General features: G+C 42.2%; 1 protein-coding gene across 3 annotated transcripts; it reads left to right on the plus strand.

Moving 5' to 3' along the window:
• Nucleotides 1–1,242: 1,242 nt before the first annotated feature.
• Nucleotides 1,243–20,867, plus strand: ddi2 (DNA-damage inducible protein 2). 3 transcript variants are annotated; one of them, XM_067970521.1, is made up of 10 exons: nucleotides 1,244–1,633; nucleotides 4,979–5,117; nucleotides 6,716–6,979; nucleotides 9,464–9,590; nucleotides 10,643–10,770; nucleotides 11,384–11,512; nucleotides 12,176–12,279; nucleotides 13,413–13,602; nucleotides 14,642–14,702; nucleotides 17,929–18,015. In XM_067970521.1, exons 1-9 carry the CDS (start codon nucleotides 1,496–1,498, stop codon nucleotides 14,656–14,658), a joined length of 1,236 nt encoding a protein of 411 aa, XP_067826622.1. In that variant the 5' UTR covers nucleotides 1,244–1,495; the 3' UTR covers nucleotides 14,659–14,702; nucleotides 17,929–18,015. The 3 variants fall into 3 exon arrangements, with proteins under 3 accessions (XP_067826623.1, XP_067826622.1, XP_067826621.1); XM_067970522.1 differs by lacking the exon at nucleotides 17,929–18,015 and having other exon boundaries at nucleotides 1,243–1,633; nucleotides 14,642–14,703; XM_067970520.1 differs by lacking the exon at nucleotides 14,642–14,702 and having other exon boundaries at nucleotides 1,248–1,633; nucleotides 17,929–20,867.
• The last annotated feature ends 1,989 nt before the right edge of the window (nucleotides 20,868–22,856 follow it).

The following is a 22,856-nucleotide window of genomic DNA, read 5'->3' on the forward strand; positions in this document are numbered from 1 at the left end:
GTTGTGTGGTCAGGTCCACTTGTATAAGTTTTGTCTCCCATAAGATGGCATCTTGGCGTCCAGCAAAACTACCCTGCCTTCTATCATTGCTAAATGCGTTCAGAGTGGCCTGCAGAGGGGTTTGCTTCTGGGAGGCAGATATGATGGTAACTATTTTTTATTTATTTTTGCACCCACTTTTGCTGGAGTGCAATACAGAAGGTGCCAGTCGGCCTCATACTTCACCCATGTGACCATTTGTCAGATATCAGCTGGGCAGTGAATGTCAGCAGGTTATTTGACCCCAGGGAGGATGGGAGATCATAATGGCTGGGCCCATTCTTGTTCTTCCCTTTCTGAGCCTTGGAAGTGCTGAGACCAATTTAATACCTGACTGACATCTTGGCTGAGAACACTAGTGGGGAATTGACCCTGGGACCACCTTTTCTGTATGGCTCAAGATACTGGATGGTTCAAAGTAAATTAAAGTAGAAAATGTACATTTTTTTTCATGTTGGCAAAAGCTTTTAAAATGTCGTACAGATGCATGAAAAGCAGAATTACTGCTGATTAACTGATGTAGCACAGTGCATCTGCTTCAATTGTCTGTGCTTTGTGGTAAGTACTGGATGACAGGTTAACTTTATCTGTCACTTGAAAAGATTCATATTCACATAATATTGGATTCAATCCCAGCTGTATAGGTTGTGGTGCCTTTAGCTGTTGATTCAAAAGTAATTCAATTTCTGGACAAACATCTTCAGGGAAAATTTGACAAAATGCTTCTTGAAATAAATACGTATTTAGACATAAGGGAATAATTCCTAAATAGTGTGAGTACCAAGAGGCTGCATTTCAGCAGGGGTTTAATTAACTGGGGGGGAAACTAAAGAATGCTGTCTACCCAAAACCAGGGGCAGTTGACAAACATTTGAGAATTTAAAAAAAAGTGTTGAAACAACAGGTGGTTTGTTTTTAGGATACTAATAGATTGTACTTATTTCTGAAAAGGGAAGATGCATTTTCATAAAGTCGCCATCATTGAAAATTGACTAGTAATTATAATTTGGAAAGTGTAAAGACTTTGGGTGATTATATAACGAGGAACTCAGTCTATTGCTGTTCATACTCAATCTGCTTCCATTCTGTTATACCTCACCAAGATGGCCGTGTTATGGTGACGTACTCACGTGTCGCTGGTACTGCTTTGCGGCGGATGGTTTCAGACTGTTTTGCGACAGTGGCGAAAGCGGTTTGCGGCGGTGCGGTTGGGCGGGTTGTGCAGCGCGGAGTTGGTGTGTGTTTGAGCGGTCGGTCAGGTTTCGGTGCTGGGCCGCGGTCTGGTAGGCGATCAAGCCCCGAGTTTCGGTGCTGAGCCGCGGTCCAGGAGTCGTTCTGTGTCCGGGTTGCGGTGCTGGGCCCGGTCGGGAGTCGCTGTTGGTTCGGGTTCGGTGCTGGGCCGCCGTCCAGCAGTCGGTCAGGCCCTGGGGTTTGGCACTGGAAGCCGGTTGCCGCCATGTTGCTCACCATGTACTGTGTGCGGCGAGACTTGAGTGAGATCACCTTCACCCTGCAGGTGGACGGCGGCCTGGAGCTGGAGACTTTCCGGGTACTGTGCGAAATGGAGAGCGGCGTCCCCGCGGCCGAGAGCCAGGTGAGAGCAGGAGGGACATGTACAGGCTTAAACCCCCGGACCCACCTCTATATACCGCCACACCCGGGTATATACCCCCCGCCACAATATACACACCAGGACCCAACATGGTATACAATCATACCCGATCTGCGTAAACCTGCAGACCCAACTCTATATGCAACCACACCCACACACGGATATCAGATAAAGATACTATGATATGAACCCCGCATCTGAATCTGTCAACATGGGTATTCCCACTTGGTCCCACCTCTATATACGTCTGTAGACAGATATATGCTACAGACCCAGAGCTATATACACAAGAGCACAAACACCAGGATATACATAAGTCTATACATAGGCAGATCTGCAGGCCATATATACACACCCACACACTGGCATCTAAACACTGGGGTGTATATCTTCTCCCCCCCCCCCCCCCAAATGAACTATTTACTCAAATAACACATATCTATACTTGAATATAAGCTTTGGGATATGTGGACCTGGGCTGAACTCAATGCACTGCTATATCTGCATTTCACTACATATACACCCAGATATATACACGAGGGTATAAACTCTACAGCTGAGAGCATAAACACAGGATATATACATCCGGAAACACTATCTGTAGTCATACGCACCTGCCTCCACCTACATTCGCACGTGAATATATTCCCACCAATCCAGATATTTACAGCCATATCCTCAGCTATGCCTGCACCTTGCTGTATACATTCCTAAACATGGATATATATATGTACTCGCATATCCAGATATATGCAACAGGAACCATATGCAGCCACAGCCTTAAATATAACTGCACCTGTCTATATATACATCCACACACGCATCTGTCATGCTTTTTAAAAAAAGATGATGAAAGAAAGCCAGTCTGACTCCTGAATGACCTGAGGATTTGCTGAGTAATCAGTATGTAACTGATTTCAAGAATGCTGAGCAACTGCACCTTGTGGACTTATAAGGATCTACATACCACTTTAGCAATAATATACTGTGTGTTACATAGTGTAACACTGAACTTTAGAAAGTAGAACATCCTTCATCTTACTGTGAACCATAGGAAATCCAGTAATATAGTAAATCAGCATACACAGATGTTATACTTTTTACAGATGCACAACAACCTTAACAACTGTGCTTCTGCATTGTGCTCAGAAGGAGCCTGAAACTCACCACATTCCAACTTGCAAAGTTCTTTGATCAAACAACAATTAACGGCAATGCCATGAGACATTGTCTTTGTAAGAATTAGACTGTATGACCTTAAAAAGACACAGTTCCACCTTACCATCAGCATAATGTCATTGTGCATTGCACAGTATAGCACTCCTGCCCATTTAAAATAATGTATCATCTAACCTACCACGAGCAATTTAATGAAGATCTGCTAATAAACAAGTATATAAGCAGATTTCCATGGTGTTGCTCACATTGAATTGGAGGATACATTTTATAATGATAAGAGATGTGCCATTTAATGCACAATATATTTTTAGGGACACTGATTTATGGTGACTGAATAAGTCAAATCTTGCCTGTCAAATCAACACAGTGTGACAGGAACTAGGTTGACATAGGAAAGTCTGCTATATATGCAAGACTTTTAATATATTATAGCTATTTGCACTTCATTAGCTGAAATGTCAAATTCATAAATCAACAAGTAACAACTGAACATGTACCAATTACCAAGCACGAATGAAAATCATCAATCATCATCAAACTATGGATCAAAAATTGGCAGTTAGTACCATAGAAATTACCGCACATAACACTGGTACTAGTTTTGTACTCTAATTCCATTTCCCCGCCCTTGTATCTTTTTATATACTTTTTTCAATACATCCCTTGAAACAGCTACTACTAAAAAGAGAGAAGCTGAACCAAAACTTAATCAAATCACTCCAAAAACATTATGAAGTTAGTCTGATTCCCCCAGCTGAAAGTTTACAGTTAAAAGTAACATAAACCCTTCATATTCATTGAGTTGCCTGTCCAGTGCTATAAATCTTTGGAAAACATGTTCTTGAAGAGGCACCCTGGAATGTTAATCTAGGTTATAGGCGCTATACAAATGCAATTAGTTGTTTCTGAAATAAAGCTGTGTCGCTTTAAGGCCAGAAAATCTCATTTCTATTAAATAAACTTGGTAGAGTTCATACAGAAATTAATTAAAAGGGTGTGGACAATCTGGCTCTGCTATTTTCTCTTGTCAGCGGAGTTTGTTAGTATATTCAAAATGACTGCTTTTGTGTTATACTTTTTTAAGTGCAGCACAGAAATTTGACTGTGACAGATAGGAAATGTGTGCCAGACATACTATTTTTATTATGTTATCAGATTAGGTAGGCAGATCTTTTATAAACAGTCTTTATTTCACATACAACAAATAATTTAATTTGTATAATCACTGCACGATTGCACTTCATTAGCAATAATTTTTTAATGAAACAATGAGACCGTAGAATGTGTTTCCACACTATGTACATGCCAGAGGGTAAGGGCCCTGCAGCTGAAAGTTAGGTAATACGCTACAGCTGACACAAATTGATGAATAATTTTACTGAGGTTATGTCAGAGGTATTGGATTCCAATGTCTGGTGATGCAGTTTCCACTTCAAATGGAATTGCTCAATGTTTCTGTTCACTGCCCACTTTTTCTCTCTTCTCCCATGTCCCCTCCATAAACTCTGGCCTATAACCTTGACAAAGAAAATACTTAAATACATTTTTACCAAATATATTGGATCACCATTCCTCTGAAAATGCTCTACTCAGTACAGAATGCGCGTATCAAAAATCAACTGCAGGACTCCTGCATGGCTGAGCTGATTAAAGGAGTGGGAAAGTCCAGGGCCAATACGAATTGTTCAAAGTACATCCTCCCTTTATTTGAGAAAATAATGGTCTTACCTGAAATGTTTTTGACTTTTTAAAACATCAATATTACTACCAGAATGGAGACCCTCAAGTAGTATCTCCCTCTGCTTGCTCCTTGCTAGGTTCCGCCTGTGAAATCAATCCGAATAGTGTGCCAGTACTCGTGGTTAACGTTCACAAATGAAGAACGGCACTTAGACAAGGTGTCAGAGGATGATCTGCCCACGTGGTTCATACCGTAGCAGGGAGAGGAGGAAAACATTAAAATTAAAAAACTTTCTCTTTGAGTTTCCAAACATATTCACAAATCTTTATACTTCCTATGTTATCGTGGCTCTTGACCAATTTCCACCATGGGGTAGTTGAGACTGTGGCTGACATGTCTGGGTGAGGTGTCTGCCAATGGCAGAATCATTGTATGTTAGTTAAATCTGAGTGCTTTTTCTGTGTTAGATAATCTTTGCGGAGAGGCCATTGACTGACAATCAGCTGACACTGGCAGCGTATGGACTGAAAGATGGTGATGTACTGGTGTTGCGACAGTTGGATAGACCGCCGGTACAGCCTAGTCTACCACTCCCAGGTGTAACAGGTGAGAGATCCTGTAGGAACAGTTCACCAGTAATTTTGCCAATAGTATTTGTGATTTGATTACCCATCTCACTTACAGGCCCTGTATACACATACTTGTAAATGTCCATCTTTGAATCCTCCCCTAACACTGTTGTGGCAGCAGAGAGAATTACAAGGGTGATTAATCCTTTTAAGGTGGTTTTGGTATAGGGGACTGTATGGTGTCAGGACATTAGTCATCCCTTTCCTGCATCCTAACTGAAAGAGGTTTGTACTTACTCATATAGCATGTTATCGTGTCTTTCAAATGCCTCAAAGTGCTTCAAGTACAGTTATTTTGAAGTGTAATCACTGTTATGCAGGCAGGCACGTCCCACAAACAGCAATGATATATTCTTTTGGTAATGTTGTTTGAGGGAGGACTCTTGGCCAGGATATCAGAAGAACTCCCTGCTCTTCTTTGAATTCTGCCAAGGGATCTTTAACATCCAGCTGAACCACTTGAACAGACATTTGTGTAACTAAGGGATAGCACCTCCAACAATGCAGCACTCCCTCAGTACTTACTGCACTGGAGTATAGCCTCGATTATGTTAAAAATAATATCAAAAGTTAGAGTTTGTTTGTAAAGCAATTGGTGCAATCTTGACACCTTTAATGAATCCTACTTTTTCAATTTAGAGGTGATTTGCTATTCCATAGATTTGTTTTAGATTGCAGGTGTCTTATGCAACTCAATATCTCCACCACCATGCTGCATCGAGCGTACTAATTCAGAATCCTAGTGGTATGCAGAGAATGTAGATGAAGAAATGTTGCATACAGACCAGAAAATTTTAGGTTTAGATCCCTGGTCTATGGCGATTTAGCATTACAGTTGGCTTTAGCAATCCTGGATTAGGGAGGACAAAATCAGCTAATTTTCCTGAAACAGCTTGTGGGCATCACTGTCTGACCTCATGCATAAATAATGGACACTTGGATGCAGTACTGGAGAGTGTTCAACGCTCGTGGAACCCTACTCTGCAGGGAGTCAATGCCTTCAGGAGAGGAGAGAAGGTTTGCAACAATCTTCGAAAAAAAGTCCATTGGAGCATTTTCTTCATTCTTCTAATGAGAGCATGCTCAACACAATGTCTGAACTAGACTATTCTTTATCCAGAGTTGTTACAGTTCACATATTGTGTACCACTTAATCACTTCAGGTTTGGAAATATTTTTGCATTCTTTTGTACAGGTTGGGAAGGGAGAGTCCAATGGGTGGACCCCTGCTTTTATGATGTGCCGACATGAAAATATCGCTGTTAGTGATGGATTTATTGCCATGGTACAGTACATGGAGGATGATTCTAGCTGAAGAATGAAGATCCTGCCAGGGGAATCTAACTTTCATGTGTTGACTCATTGTTCATACCTGTGGTACAGGCTCTACTCTTCAAAATGGCTTTGGTGTAGCTTGCTCACAAACTTGTTTTTTTTATTATTAATTCCAGAGGTATGAGTGGCTCTAAGTTTTCAATAGTACACACTGTTTCTCAGCACTGGCAATAGTGCGGGGTTTACCTGTTGGTCATTGTATTTTTTATCTTGACATTTCTGTCTTTTCCCCTCCTTTAGGACTTCCTAGGATTGATTTCAGTGGTATCTCCGTGCCTGGATCATTGAGGCCCAGAATGCCTGAGTCTGGAGTAGCTCACCAGCAGCCACCAACGCCAACTCCCAGTAGCTCTACTGCTTCTCCTCCCCCTGTTCCACCTCCACACAGTTTGGAAAATAATCCTATGTTACTGCGGGACATGCTTCTGGCCAACCCACACGAGTTATCGCTGTTGAAGGAGCGGAATCCTCCATTAGCTGAGGCGCTTCTTAGCGGAGATCTTGGTAAATATGGAGATTCTGTCTTGTTATTGATGCTGTTCTCCCTTCCATGTTTATACTGCTTCACTCCTATTTTTCAATTGTGTTACTTACTTGTATTGCCTTGTTCTCTCCTTTGACTCTGAATTTGCTGTAGAATATCTGTATGGAATTCTTATTCAGCAGGGTGATGAGTTACTCACTGTGTAACTGTATGGGCTTTTGCTTACTAAACTGTTTAAATTGATTAAAATATTAGGAAATTGAATTCAATCGTTTTATTTAATATAATGATCTAACCAATGAACCTAGTTAGAAAAAGATTTTCTAGATCAGCTTTGGGATTTCAATGTGCATTAGTTTCAGGCGGCTTGTACAATGCAGTCATGGCTCCTTAGAATCGTAGTCCTGTGGTTGCTGATGGACACGTTTAGGAATATAGGAGCAGGAATAGTCCATTCAGCCCCTTGAGTCTGTTTTATCATTCAGTTAGATCATGGCTGATCTGTATCTTAATTCCATCATCCTGCCTTGGTTCCTTAACCCTTAATACCCTTACCCAATAAAAATCTATCAATCTCAATTTTTAAATTTGCAAATGACCCCCAGCCTCAACAGTTTTTTGAGGGAGAGTGTTCCAGATTTCCACTACCCTTTGTGTGAAGAAGTGCTTCCTGACATTACCCCTGAACAGCCTAACTCTAATTTTAAGGTTATGCCCTCTTGTTCTGGACTGTCCCATCAGAAGAAATAGTTTCTCTCTATCTACCCTATAAATTCCTTTAATCATCTTAAAACCTCAATTAGATCACCCCTCAATCGTCTATACTCAAGGGAATACAAGCCTAGTCTGTGCAATATAGCCTCATAATTTAACTCTTTTATCCCCAATATCATTCTGGTGAATCTGCGCTGCACTGCCTCCAAGGCCAATACATCCTCCCTGAGATGCGGTGCCCAGAACTGAATGCAGTACTCCAGAGGGGGTCTAACAGCTGTAACATAACATCCACCCCTTTCTATACCAGCTCTCTTCAGATAAAGGCCAACATTCCATTTGTCTTTTAAATTATTTTTTGTACCCGACCCCTGGCTTTTAGGGATTTCTGTACTTTGACCCTTAAATCTCTCTGCTCATCCACAGTTCCCAGCTTCTCACCATTTAGAAAATGCTCTGATCTATCTTTCTTGGGTCCAAAGTGGATGACTTCACACTTCCCCACATTGAACTCCATCTGCCATAGTTTTTCCCACTTTCTTAACCTATCAATGTCCCTTTGCAACTTTCTGTTCCCATCGACACTAGTTACTGTGCCACCTAACTTGGTGTCGTCAGCAAACTTGGATATACAAGTTTTACCTGACTGGGGGAGGGTACACCATAGTGCAGGATGTTTAAGACGCTCAGCAGGATGTGCCATGCTGCTTAGAAGTGGGAGCAGGGGTGAGGGGGAGACTTATTGAAGTCAAGCTTAGGGATGAGTTTGTGATCTTTTATGTGCTTTATGATAAATGATAGTTCCTCACCCACCTCACTTCTTCACTATATACCGTCAAAACTATCATCTCAATTTTTTGTTGTAGAATACGATGGAAAATTGGGGAGAAAGGTTTTGCATAAATTGTTTGGTTATTTTCTACTTTCATTATTCACCAATTAAAAATAAGACTCGGACCCTTAACCAACGAGGATGAAAATTGACAAGTGGTAGCCGTGGCTCAGTGGTAGCACTCTTGCCTCTGAGTCAGAGGGTTGTGGATTCAAGTCCCGCTCCAGAGACTTGAGCACATAATCTAGGCTGACACTTCAGTCCAGAATTGTCGGAGGTGTCATCTTTCGGAAAAAACGTTAAGCTGAAGCCCCCTCCCCGCTTTCTCAAGGGGACGTAAAAGATCCCATGTCACTATTCGAAGAAGAGGAGGGCAGTTCTTCTGGTGTCCTGGCCAATATTTATCCCTCAATCTCTTAAAAAAAAGTTTATCTGGTCATTTATTGCTATTTGTGGGACCTTGCTACCGCTAATTAGCTGCTGCGTTTCCCTAAATTACGACAGTAACTAGATTTGAAAAAGTATTTAATTGGCTGTGAAGCCCTTTGGGACGTCCTGAGAAAGTGAAAGGCGCTTTATAAATGCAAGTTTGTTCTTTCTTTGATGGTCATGACAGACACAAGAAATTTCATTATGGGCCACAAATGGCTAGTTGGATGAGTTGCCATAGGGCAGCCAGCAAAGAGTCAGTGCCTTCAAAAGAGGAAGAAAATTTGCACAAAAACCAAGAAATGTCAGGTAAAATTCAACAGTACAGTCATGATGTGTGATAGCATTAGCTGAGAGCTCTCCTCACACCTCATGAAACAGAGGTAGGAAGTCTCCACATTATTAACTAGAATTGAGCCAAGTGTATGGCTGTGCTCATTACTGCTCAGTCCACTGCTGTTGTATATTACGCACTGTGTCAATGGTTAAGCAATCCTTTTGAGTTCAGTCTGTGCTATCTCTCCATAAGATAAGTTTATAAGGGTGCTACGAGAGCAGCAATTGGAACGAGCGCGTCGAGAACAGGAGAGGATCCGACTTCTGAATGCCGACCCCTTTGACCTGGAGGCACAGGCCAAAATTGAGGAAGACATCAGGTACAGAACAATTGCTGTTCAAGCTGTGGGTTTTCCTACTTAACGCAGGCTGCACACCAAAGTAACTCTTTGTATGAAGCACTTAGAGACATTCCGATGTTGATAAGGTGCTCTGTAATTGCAGGGATTTCTTTTCCTTCATTCCTTCCTATCTTCCACACACTTAGAACTCCTAAGATTGTCTGTATTGAGTGGCTTATGTGCGTATTCCTTTACTTCAAAATTCAGTCCCCTGCATTACGGAGAGGAAAATCGACTAGGGTTCCTGCTCCTGATTACTCTCCAGTGTCCCCTGCTGGAAAATGTGTAGATGTTGGGTGAGGACAGAATTAGGCTCAGCTGTGATGCACTCTACAGTTGAATAACCAACACACTCTGGGTTAACATATGAACCATGGCTATTTGAGCAAGGTACCAGAGAGTGATCAGAACCCACGGAATCATACCCTGGCAAGCAAGCAAGTGCTGTCAGGCAAGGAGGGGAGAAAATTAGAAAGAAAAATATTTCTGAAGTATATTTGTGCTTACAGTGTTGCTGGAGTAGCGTTTGCCACATTAGTCCACTCCTAGGTCATTGATCATTTTTATTAATTATGCCCTAAATATTTTGTGCAAATTTTGCAACTCCACTTGTGAAATGGCTGGAGAGTTTTGTCCTTGCACTACGTGATTTTCCCAATCTCCCGCAACCAGTACTCCACTTGGCAGCACCCACAGTTGGTGTCAATTTACCTGGGTGTGTGGAATTCTTGGATTGGTCAACCACTGCTTTCATGCTCACTCCATGTGTTTCACAGCACTTGTGATGGTGTTTTTGTAGCCTCTCAGTAGCACCCCACATCCCTCACTCCTGTTGGGAATAACAGTAGACACAGGAAAGAGGTGGAAAAGGGTAGCTTTGACAGTGCAGTGCTAACTTTTGCCCTACACCTCAGATGACCTCTGCTGGCAACTTCTGTTTGGTGAGTGCCTAGATCTGGCCTGTAGTTGTGGTATTGGCTGGACTGCCTCCTTATTCTGTTGTCCTACTGAAGGATGCCTTTGTATTGTAGGCAGCAGAACATTGAGGAGAACATGACAATCGCAATGGAAGAATCACCAGAGAGCTTTGGTCAGGTGGTAATGCTCTACATCAATTGCAAGGTTAATGGGAATCCAGTCAAAGCATTTGTGGATTCAGGTAGGTTCATATGTGCTAATATGACTAAATTATACATTGGATTCCGAGCTAATTTGAAACAATAATTGCAATTGTAAAATCCTTGGTAGCAATGGAGCAGGCCGGGTGGGGGAGCAAATTGAGTAAAGTGGTGAAAGTGTAGGAAAAATATATAATTGAATAATATCAAATGTACAAGATCCCTGTGTTTGACAACAGTACATGGGATCTATAGGTTTGGTGCACCATTATTCCATGTGTAACTGCTGTATTTGTTACGCATGTACACTGGCCACCCGCAGGTATCCTCCATACAGGACATTAAATACCTAATTGCTGCTTTGTCCACATATTCTCCATATACACATTAGTGCACAATCATTAATGCCTATTACTTATGTGACGGCCGTTCCATCTGTGTGTCCTGCAGACATTAATTTCACCATCACTACTTCCAAGACAAAACATTCCACAGTGTTGGAGTAAATATTTAAATTGGAACCATCAAATTACCTTTAGGGCACATCAGCCATGACGTTGCATATGGGCATGATCTCTTTAGTTCAGTTTTGTGATCTAACAGTGCAATTGTGAACCCAAATGTGTTGATAAGTCTATACTGTCACTAATACAGGAGCACAGATGACAATCATGAGCCAGGCGTGCGCTGAGAGGTGCAACATCATGCGCTTGGTTGATAGGCGGTGGGCAGGGATCGCTAAAGGTGTTGGAACACAAAAAATCATTGGCAGAGTTCACTTGGGTGAGTAGTTATAACATGACACCTATCTGATTTTTTTAGAATTACCAACAGGCTTTCATTACCATATCTGTAGTGCTATGAATTTTAAAGGGTTTGAGGAGATCACAAGCAGTTGTCTGCATATACAAACTACCATTCCTGCAGAGCTGACAGTGATGGATATGATGTGGTGGTGGGGTTGTGCCAGTTTTCTTCCCTCCTGTCCTAAAGATGCTTAGTGGAGGGGGCTTTATCCGGCATCTTGCTATTTCTGATCTGTGTTGATCTGATGTAACATTTGAATGATGAAGTGTTCCAATACTGGCATTAAAAATGGAAGGAGGAAACGGAACCCAACCTGAAACGATACAGTGAAAGATAGCCAAAAAAAGTGTACTGGTCCTAGCCAAAAATATTATTTTTTGACCCCTGACCCTGGATGTGTACCTCTTTGTTCTGGGTTTAGTGACAGAACAGGAGTATCTCCCAACAGTTTCAGAGCAGTGTCATCAGCAACTGCAGAAAGCAAGGGGCTCTGTTGTTAGTAGTCACAGAAAGGGGTCCATGGGCCAAATCAAATACCTAGGCACAAAAATGGAAGGGGGTGGGTAGAAAGCATGGGGGTGTTTAGTTGTTGTTGGTTTTCAATTCAGCTGGCTTTAGTTGGTGTATTGTGTTGTACAGCCCAGGTTCAGATTGAAGGTGACTTCCTCCCCTGCTCCTTCTCCATCCTGGAGGACCAGCCAATGGATATGTTGCTCGGACTCGACATGCTCAAAAGGCATCAGGTAAGAGGCAATTCTAGGTAGTGGAGCCAAACTCACTGAGAGGGGGGATAGCGCAGTTCAAAATTGGGAGCTGATATCCCATGAAGCATCAGCACTGTTTGTGATCATACTGTGCCATTCACCCATTACTTAGAAGTCACAGGCTCCAGATGTAAACGCCAACAACAATTTCCTGCTGTGTGCTTCCCAACGGAATCCGGGTGGGCAGTTAAAATTGCCCATGGGACTTACCCACCGAGGTCCCACTCTCCACCCATAGGCTCCAATTTTAACCTGCTTTTCTGAGCAGGAACACCCACTGGAAACTGTCAGGTTTTTTCTTTAAATATGCAAATTGAGCTCCAATGCGTCATCGGGACCTGACCGTTATTTTAACCAGAGGTCTGCGCAGGGAAGCCTTTATCCTCCGGATCCCACAAAGAAAGTTTATGCCTCCCTTGCCACAAGCTCTTCTTCTCTTTCCCAACCCTCCCCCTTCCCCCACCCCCCGATCCTGAGGCCCTCCCGAACCACCTCCTCATAAATTACCTGAGTCCCGGGGACCGTTGTTTAGGTCCCCGGTGGCGGCCTCCTGCCACTCAACATTGTGCTCCCGCCCACTGGCCATCTGCTGCTTCCTGCTGGTTTTGGGCAGGAACCTGACTGGGCCTATGCAGATGAGGCCTGGGAGTTAAAATCTTCTGGGCCGCTCACTGCCGAGGTTATGCCGATTTGTCGCCAGGATCGGCAACCGTCCGCATGAATGCCGCCACGAGTTAAAATCAGGGCTTTAGTGTCCAGGCTCACATGAAGAATGCCGCTTAGGTGAGGTACTGGAGGGTGCCTGACATGAGAGAAATCCATGACCCAGCAAGAGTCAGTGCTTTCACGAAAGGAGGAAAGTTTGGCAGAGAAAACCTCTCAAACCATTGTCCCAACCAGCAAAGACACAGAGAAACTAATTAACAGCCTGGGAGAGAGACCTGGAGTGAACTCTACCCGATGATGATTAAAAGCTCTTGCATAATAAGACAACTTTTTGTCTCATTTATAAAAAATTAACCCAATTCTGAAGATCTAGCTGTTTAGTTCACTGGTTATTTTAATTTCCATTGTTTGTAATTCTGTTGCTGTTTATTCCTGTCTGCTTGCAGTGTTCAATTGACCTGAAGCGCAACGTGCTGGTTATCGGCACCACAGGAACAGAGACCCGCTTTTTACCTGAAGCAGAACTGCCAGAGTGTGCCAGGTTGGCATATGGTGTACCACGAGATGATCTTCAGCCTGAGGAGCTGGCAGATGAGGAGCTGGCTGAGGCACTACACAGATCAGCAGAGGAATCTGGTAATTTGCTAAAAGTCTCTTGTTAGTAACAGAATTGTGTAAATATAGATTTAATTGTGGTGTGAAGAAATTTAAAATTTGGTGCCCCTGTGTGGGCCGCACGATTACTTAAGGAAGGATGTCCCCTGTCCCCACCACCCAAATTCGTGTGCCGTTAGTCTACAGTAAAGGTTGCACATGATGGACTGTGGGTGATGTTCTGGTCCCATGATCCCTCAGTATCAGGAAGGTAGGTAGAAGCTTTTTCTTTTCTGTCTTTTGCACATCCTACACAAACTTTGTTTGTGCCAGTCTTGTTCCTTTGACTTTATGAAGGCTGTTGCTTGGGTCTAATCCCACGGGCTCTGGCAGCCTCCCGTATCTCTTAAAATAGGCTAATTTTTGTGTAAGCCTAGACAGTTTACATTGGCAAGCCCTTTGACCACGGAGGGTATCAGAGCTGAGGCCAATCCTGCTCTCATCTACTGACTACACGCAGGAATTCCAGCTGGAGGTACTGGATAGTGATCCGGAACAGGAACCCAGGCTGATTTCCCCATGGAGGCCAATTTAAGTGCCCCTATTACAGCCGCAAATGAGATCTGCTGAATCAGCACAAACTGGAGATTGGACTTAGCACTGAGCCACATAGACTAGAAGGTGCTATGTCAGGCAGAGCCTTTAGCCATCTATAGTTAGACTCACATGGATTCACACTATCTACTAGGGGAAGTGTGGACCTGTTCTCTTCCCCACTCCATTTTGATATGTCTCAGTGTGCCTGTAACATTGTGTGTGTATTTATAATTAACGAGACAGCAATATCTCCACTCCACTGCTTTTTTGTTTTGGTCAGTCCAACCACCATCTGGAAGCTGGGTGTGCTAACAGAATGAATACTCTCTAATATTATCGCTCATACTTACACTGAGAGTGTTTGTGTGGAATGTTAACCTGTTTGATATCCATGGTGATTTGTAATAGTATATGCATGCTGCATGCCTCATTTGGCTAATTGAGTTTGCTGTTGTGGTTTGTTTTGGTTTTTTTATCCTAACAGGACGCCAGCATCACTGATGCATGTTGCACTTGTGCCGCCCCTGAAGATGATCACAGTCCAGGTATTTAATGTTCTTTTGCTTTTAAATAACTTAGAGTGCGGCACAACAGCCAAACATTCATACAGGAGATATTTGCGTTGAATTATATGCCCTGTTCCAATAATGTAACTTCTCATTTTCCTCTTCATGTACTGAAGATGAATAATGCCTTTTGCACTGGGCAGTAGGAGAGTCACTTTGAGTTGCACTCCCATTACTTTCAGTGAAAAACAAAATACTGAGGTGAGCTGTTCCTGTATCTCAATCATCCAACAGATTAAAGTGTTCCCAGCCATCTCCACATCAATGTTGTGGGGTTTCATTATCCTGAGCAGAAGTGGGACATTCCTACCTGAAAAATCACTAACAATCTTATCCCCCAATTCCCATATCATGTCACGAGTAAGTTCACTGTATAATATCTAGATACTACTTCAATTCTTGTTACTATACAATGTTTCACTATAAAGTGTACTTATCAGGGCTGAAGTTGTGAGTTAAGTTCACAATGCAGAGCCTTGTTAGAGATTAGGTCATTGATAGGGAAGTGACAACACGACAGGGCTATAACACCATAATAGGGATATGTAATACTGTAGCCCACTTCTCGGACCTGCGCTCACCACTAGAGGCACTTGGTGCCTGCAGCAGAGCCTTGCAACTTTGGCTCAATTGTTTCTTGCTCATTCGTTCATCCTGGACAAACCTTAGGATAGACCCTTGGCCACTCCAGTAGTTTTATGCCCTCTAAAGTTGTGATTTTTCCCTCACTCTGATCCTTTGTAAAAACTCAGACCACAGAATAGTCCCGTTTGTTGTTTTTTTTCCCCTCAGCAGCCAGGCCTTGTTTTCACAGAAGGAAAAGTTCTCAATCATTTCTGCTTTAGAAATGGCTGCTCCCAACCTGTGAAAGTTCAGCATTACCACTGACGTTTAGTGACTTTCAGTACATTTTACAAATTAGGGGACGGATGCATGTCAGAAGTGGATAATATATATCCAGCAGCAGGCAGCTCGGGTTCAACCTATCTCCAGGACAGCCCAAACTCTGGAGAAATACAATACATTTCACTGGAGGATAAACATTTTGTACGCTGCAACATACACCATTGATGCTCCTGAGGTAGAGCTGTGTTGTGCTGCCAAGGATATCCGGTTCCACGGGTGTGAGTTGGATCCATAGCTCAAACCTTCCTGAGGATTTTATGGCAAAGTGGCTGCTTGAGGAAGGAAAGCTCCTGTCTACGGAACAGATTGAAGGAATGCTGGAATGTCAACAAAACCTCCCGAGGGGGCGGGAGGTTGGAGAAAGAAAGAGCTTTTATATAGTGCTTTTCACAACCTAAGGATGCTCCAAAGCGCTTTACAACGAATGAAAGTGCTTTTGAAGTCTAGTCACTGTTGTACTGTAGGGAAACAAGGCAGCAAATTTGCACCAGCAAGGTCCCACAAACTATAATGAAATATTGACCAGATAACCTGTTTCTTAGTGATGTTGGTTGAGGGATAAATATTGTCCAGGACATCGGGGAGAACTCTCCGGTTCTTTGAATAGTGCCATAGGATCTTTTATGTCCACCTGAGAGGGCAGACAGGGCTTTGGTTTAACGTCTCAACCGAAAGACGGCACTTCTAATAGTGCAGCACTCCCTCAGTATTGCACTATGGTGTCAGCCTAGATTATGTGCTCAAGTCCCTGAAATGGGACTTGAACCCATGACCTTCTTACTCAGGTGAGAGTGCTACCACTGAGCCAAGGCTGAGATCTTTGAAGAGACAACTAAAAGCAGCTAGCCACGTGTCCTCCAAAGGACACTGGGATTTAGGCTTCTTCTTTACTGTACTGCCGCTAGGGCTTGGATGGCCTTCATGATCAGCTTTGACATTAGGAGGCCACAAAACTAAATCACCTCCTCCAAAATTCTAGGCTTCCTGTCTGCTAGTGTGGCATATTTGAAACATATCTGTTCATTTGCACGGTTTTTCTGATTGATCAGTTGGATCCCAGTGAATGTTTCAATTTTTTTAACCTTTCTAACTCGATAAGAGTATTCTTTATTCACAAACTAACTGGGTATTCCATAAGCCCACCTGCTCACTGCAGTCTTCATAGAATAATAGAGCACAGAAGGAGGACATTTACCCCAACGTGCCTGTGCCAGCTCTTTGAAAGAGCTATGTAATTAGTCCCACTCCCCTGCTCCTCCTCCATAGCCCTGCAAATTTTTCCTTTTCAAGTATTTATCCAATTCATTTTTGAAAGTTACTATTGAATCTGCTTCCACCACCCTTTCAGGCACTGCATTCCTGATCATAACAACTTGCTGTGTAAAAAAAAGTTCTCCTCATCTCCCCTCTGATTCTTTTGCCAATTGTCTTACATCTGTGTTCTCCAGTTACCAACCCTCCTGCCAGTGAAAACAGTTTCTCCTTATTTACTCTTATCAAAACTCTTCCTAATTTTGAACACCTCTATTAAATTTCGCTTTAACCTCCTTTGCTCTAAGGAGAACAATCCCAGCTCACCAGTTGCTATATAAAGTTAGCACAGATGCATCAAGTTAACATGTTTTGAAAACTTTTGATTTAATGCCTGGTTTGTGGCTCCTTCAGTAGTCAAGAAATACATAAATCATCTGTAACATTTTAGAAAACTTTTTATATTGTTTGCAGCATTACAAAGGAGTGATTACTGTGTGACACCCTAATAATAAGTAGTTTATGTACAATAACAAGGTGCATTTTATAATAAGTGTTCCATAATCTAGTAATACATATTTCAGTGTGTGACTTTAAGGTCCAATATAGCTTCCACTTACCACATATACCGTCAGCTTTCAGGAAATGATGTCCTTGAGTAAGTTGGAGTAGTGTTGCTCGCTGACTACATGTAACTACGATTGAACTAAGCACCGTGCACTTGAACCCTCCTATTACAATGTCCTGGGTCAGTAGTTTTTGTTACCGGGGATCATCTTTTTTGAGGTCTGAGATCTCCAGGGACTATAATTGACTTCTGTTGTTTAACGAGAGGTCTTACTGAGGTTTAAACAAAGGAATTAAAATGTCATCTGTAAAAAGTGGTCATTGGCGTTGCTGTACCAGCAGCACGTGTACAACGCATAGAAACCATAGGACAACAGAAGATAGCATTGGGACTGCTGTGTAATTTGGCTGTAAAATGGTTTGGAGTAAGATGTATGCATAGCTGTAATCTGGGATTCCATTTCCTTTTTCTTTGTTTTAGGAAAAGAAAATGGCAAAACTACCTCATTGGAAAGCCCTTCATTACCAGCACCTCATCATCTTCATCTCCCTCTTCCCATTACAAGAAGTGTCGTATCTCAAGCCCCCCAAACCCAAAGTCAGTTGGACCGTTCGCTTTCCGTCCCTGCTAGCCTTCCTTCACAAAACCAGAACAAATCTGAATTTACAGGTGCAAAAAGCCTTCAGATCCCTGAATGCATGGAAATACAGGCAGAAAAACAGACACTGTTAGGACCTTTGGACAACCTGTTGACTCCTCTGTCCCCTCAGAGTCTGTCTGCTCCTTCTCAGGCGTCATTAGGAAAAAAGCACATACCACCGTATGAAAACATCCATAGCAGCTCACAAAACCCTTTGAAACATCCAACTTCAGATACTGACTATGAGTCTCTGCCAAAACGTGTCTTGCCAGACATGAGTCCACATGAGGTTGGCATGGAAAAGAGTGATGTCACACAGGAAGACTATTCTCTTCTAAATGTAAGAACAAAACCCCAGCAGGAAAGCCTAGACAAAGAAAGTTCGGATTTGGAGGAGCCACCAATAAGAAAAGTTGGAGAGCTTTCTTCAACTGTACAACCAAATACTGATTCTGTATTTGATCTGGGTGTAGCTGACAGATCAATCCAAGCAGCCTCACCTGAACTGGGTTTTGGCAATGGTTCTTCTAACATTGATGAAGTGCAGCAGCCCACTGAAACTGGAAAGGGGATTGATGATCCAGATATCCACCTGCAGCAAATCACTGAGCCATCAGACATGGATCTTGAAATAGATGAAAAAGATCTGTGTAGCTGTCAAAAGAAAATTGAAGCTGGTGAAAAACCATCATCTGATTCTTTAACTGGGAACATTGAGTTCTGTGATGCTGAAATTGTAAACTCTACAGAGCAGCAGGTAGAGGAGATTAGACATGCAGGAGCAACAAGGACAGACAGCAGTGGTCAAAAGGAGGGGAAAGTCCATATTTCAGATCAGGAATTTGAGGATGAACATTTAAGTTCAAACGTCTTCATTCCTCAGATGGATAGGCCAGTTAAGTTTACGAGCGGCTACACGAGAGAAAAGTCTGATGTTGCCCTTGATGCTGATGAAAAGCATGAAGAGGTACATTTGTTTACTGAGATTAAACCGTCTTCCTATCAGCAGGATCAGGCATCAGACTCTGATCTGTACGATTCACACCTCTCCCCTGTAGCTACTTTATTTGAACTGCATCGAGAGTTATTCACGTCTTGTCAGGGAGCTTCCTTGAAGATATCAGCCAATTCAGAGAACAACTGTCAGTCAGAAGTAACAAATCAGGAAGAACGTGTTCAACCAATGGAAGTGTCTGAAGAATGTTCAGATAGTGACGCCTTGAGCAGGATGTGTGTCAGTGCAGAACTGGAACCTGATAGTGTGGAAATGGAAAAAGAACCTTTGTTAACAGCTAATCCTGAAATTTTTTCTCAAAGAGACAACAGTGTGGAGTGCTGCAATATATTTACAGAAAAACTAACTTCAGATGTGACTCAAGATGAATCTGAGGAGGTTTTTGTACAAGAAACGAAGGATGAGGCTGCAGATTCTTTTATTCTTGTGTCCAAGGATCTAACAAATGAAATGGAAGTTTCCCCCGCTGAGGAATCGTTGGAAACCCAAGCATTATCAGTAAAGAGTAGGGTACATACACCTGACACTACAGCAGCTGAAAGCAGCCAGATGTCTCAAAGTACTGAGACACATTTGCAGGTGATGATAGATAATGTAGTCTGTTCTTCAGAGGTCCCAGAGGTTTCAGCTGCTCCGATGATGTGGGAAGAGACCATGGAAGCAGACATAAATCAGCCTGATAGACATTCTTTGGATAGTTCTCTAGAACTGTGTCCTCCAGCTTTATCAACCCACACTTTCCCAGCTGCAAATGTTGAACGAATAAGAAGATCAGGATTTACTCAGCAAGAAGCAGTGGAGGCCCTTGAACGTTGTCATGGCAATACAGATCTGGCTCTTCTGGTTCTCCTTGCCAGAAGAATTGTGGTTCCTGTCTGAAGCTGTCCAATTAGAGTCAGTAGGACAGTAATGAGCTGGCACTGTTTAGACATCTGGGCCTACAAATGGGTGTATCTGTTACTCGAAAGAAAGCAAGTTTCAGTCAGAATCATTATTTTTGGATAGTGTTGGAAATAACCTGTTTTAACTGTTGATATCATCTGTCACTGGCAAAATGATTTTTGTGGTCAAGTTACAGCAACATTAGTATTCGTGTTTTCAGTGCCATTCTGGAGTTATTAATCCACTCCACAATATTCAACGGTATCCCGTAACCCAACCAATACAAGTCTATTTAAATATCGGCCCTAAAGCTGTTTAGAATTATAACTGCCTACAATTTTTAATTGAATATTCTCAAAGCTGGTTTGGAGCAGCAAGGAGAAGGAAGGACAAAAGTGGCAGGTTTGAATCCTTGGAAGATGATCTACGTGTACATACAGTATTCATGGTGGAATCATGTTAGATTTACAATTTGTGCAAGGTCAGTAATTGTCTACATTAGATTTGGGGGTTTGTTTTGGTGTTAGGTTTAACCTTAGGGAGAATTGGAAAGTCTCTATCATGTTTCCTCCATAAAGATTAGAGTTCATGTATCTCACCTTCTGAGTACACAAATTTTTAGAATTCTTTTACTCTTTTATAGCCTTTGTCAAACCTGACACAGCAACACCACCTCTGCTGGACATTTGTCTTGTGAAATTGAGGCACATTCAGTATTCACAGTTGGCAAAAATTGTTTTACGAAGGTGTTTGTGCTATTTTTTTCTTAAGCGACAGTAGTGATGCTGCTGTAATCTTCAATGGCTGCTTAGTGCAACCTCTGGTCTTTGATTTTCTCTTTTTTTAAACCAAATAATAAAAAAAAGTTATTGCCAAACAAAATACTGGTTTTGTGTCGACTGATGGTAATACTTAAGAAGCTATCTCTCTGAAGAAGGACAGAAGTTTGAACTGTTTCTTGCCTCTAAAAATTGATTTCAGCCAAAGGTGCACTGACGAAGGAGCACTTTAGTGAGTAGAGGGTGGCGGAAGGGAACTATGCCGTAAGTAAACCTTGATTCCATACTGCCATAGAAACCTCTGAGGCTATTCAAGGCCATAGTCTGGAGTCTCTGAGTCAGAATTTCTTCTTAAAAGCTGTTCAAAAGAATTATGTTTCTTCATTTGGATTCTGTACATACCAGTTGGGATAAGCTGACCTTACTGACTGGGCGACTCACATCAGTGATGCTCTCTTATGAGAAGGTTTTTGACACAGATTTTGCCAGGCATCCCTGATAGCCTAGTCGGTACCAAGCCATACAGACAAGTGGATTCCAGGTTCAATCGCTGGTTTCTGCCGAGTTTGCTGATCTTAACTGGGGCAACAGTTGGGATACTGCAACTGGCTTCAGTGATCCTAAGACTAGGAAGGAGAAAATTAGGTCGGGTTGCTGCTCCTGATCACTGTCCACTGAGCGTTGTTCAAAAGTGTATGTATGTGGACATCAAAATAGGATCCCACTTGTCTCTGATGGACTTCATAGTCCAGTAGCCTGCCTAAACTCACCTGTCCAGATCGCCACATGAAGAATGACCACATGGGTGTGGTACCGGAGAGCGTCTACCCCCTTGGATCTGTATTCCAGCAAATGTTTGTGCCTTCGAGGAGTTATATTTCTTCATTGCATCCCTCACATTCACTTGGATAAGCCAAGCTTACCAATAGGGAGGATCACATGTGCTTTCTGATATAGATTATGCTAATGGAACATCACCAAAGGGGTATGAGCTATAAGGAAAACCTAAGACAACTCAGTCTCCACAGTCTAGGGAGAAAATGGCTATGGGAGAACCCTCCTGAAGTACAAGAAATATTAAATGGCTTGGATAAGGTTAAAATAATGCTGCTTAATGGGACCAGAAGTCACAAATATAAATTAATGGAAAATAAATGTAAATCTAATAACAAAACAAACTTCTTCACACAAAGGGGAAAGGTTTCTGACAGTCCCAGGCCGGGAAGGAGAAACATATATTCTAGGTGGTTAAAACATAGCTGGATGCCAGGCTGGGACAGTTGAAGGCTGGAAGGGTGAGCTTTGGCCACATGTTTTTTTCTCATTCTTGACTATTCTTTTGTTCTTATGACCTCTCACCTGACACACATAAAGGTGCCTTCATCAATAACAGACTGTCATATTATTCTAGCCAGCTTGAGGTTTTCCTGAGAATTACTTTGGAAACTTGCCATTTCTTTTTAGTTTCTAAAGCTAACAAATAATAATGCTTTTGAAATATTACATGTCAATTTGAATACTGCTTTAAACATCAGTGAGGGTATTCACAATCTGGAAGAGAACCTTAATGATTCCAAAAAGACATGGTAAGTATACCCATCTAATATGCCTTAACCTCTATCTGAGAGATGGGAAGATTATCTATAGTGTGAGGGAATGATCTTCAAAGATCATTGCACTAGATGGGATCAGCCAGGGAGAATTCAGAGTGAATCAGAATTAAACTTTTGTACCTACTATATTAAAGCTGAACAAGTCATGCTCCTTCTAGGACTGATTCCCTGACATCTTGATATCAGTTAATACCAAACATCAGCTCTGTATCTCCATTTATTGGTCATAAGTTAGCTTTTGCATCAAAGACCCTAAGTTTCTCTGCACCAGTTTTTACTAGGCCACAAAGACCCAAATTGAATTTTTTAAAAATGCTAAGTGTCAAGTAGCTATTGTGATTTGGAGGTTGTCATGAATATCGAATGCCATTGACAGTTGGCTTCAGTGTCACCAAGTCATTAGTACCCTTGACAATGGCTTTTCTTGACCAATGCCATTGGTTGACTCAGATTCATGAACAACATTGTTGATGTTATGA

The sequence above is a fragment of the Heptranchias perlo genome, chromosome 32, assembly GCF_035084215.1.
Source record: "Heptranchias perlo isolate sHepPer1 chromosome 32, sHepPer1.hap1, whole genome shotgun sequence".
NCBI lineage: Eukaryota > Metazoa > Chordata > Chondrichthyes > Hexanchiformes > Hexanchidae > Heptranchias > Heptranchias perlo.

What these genes read in the sequence shown, in the direction of transcription:
- ddi2 (XM_067970520.1), top strand. Translation starts at nt 1,496, where the DNA reads ATGTTGCTCACCATGTACTGTGTGCGGCGAGACTTGAGTGAGATCACC. An exon ending in CATTGGCAGAGTTCACTTGG is followed by an intron (nt 11,513 to 12,175) that starts GTGAGTAGTTAT and finishes TGTGTTGTACAG; the next exon opens with CCCAGGTTCAGATTGAAGGT. An exon ending in ACATGCTCAAAAGGCATCAG is followed by an intron (nt 12,280 to 13,412) that starts GTAAGAGGCAAT and finishes GTCTGCTTGCAG; the next exon opens with TGTTCAATTGACCTGAAGCG.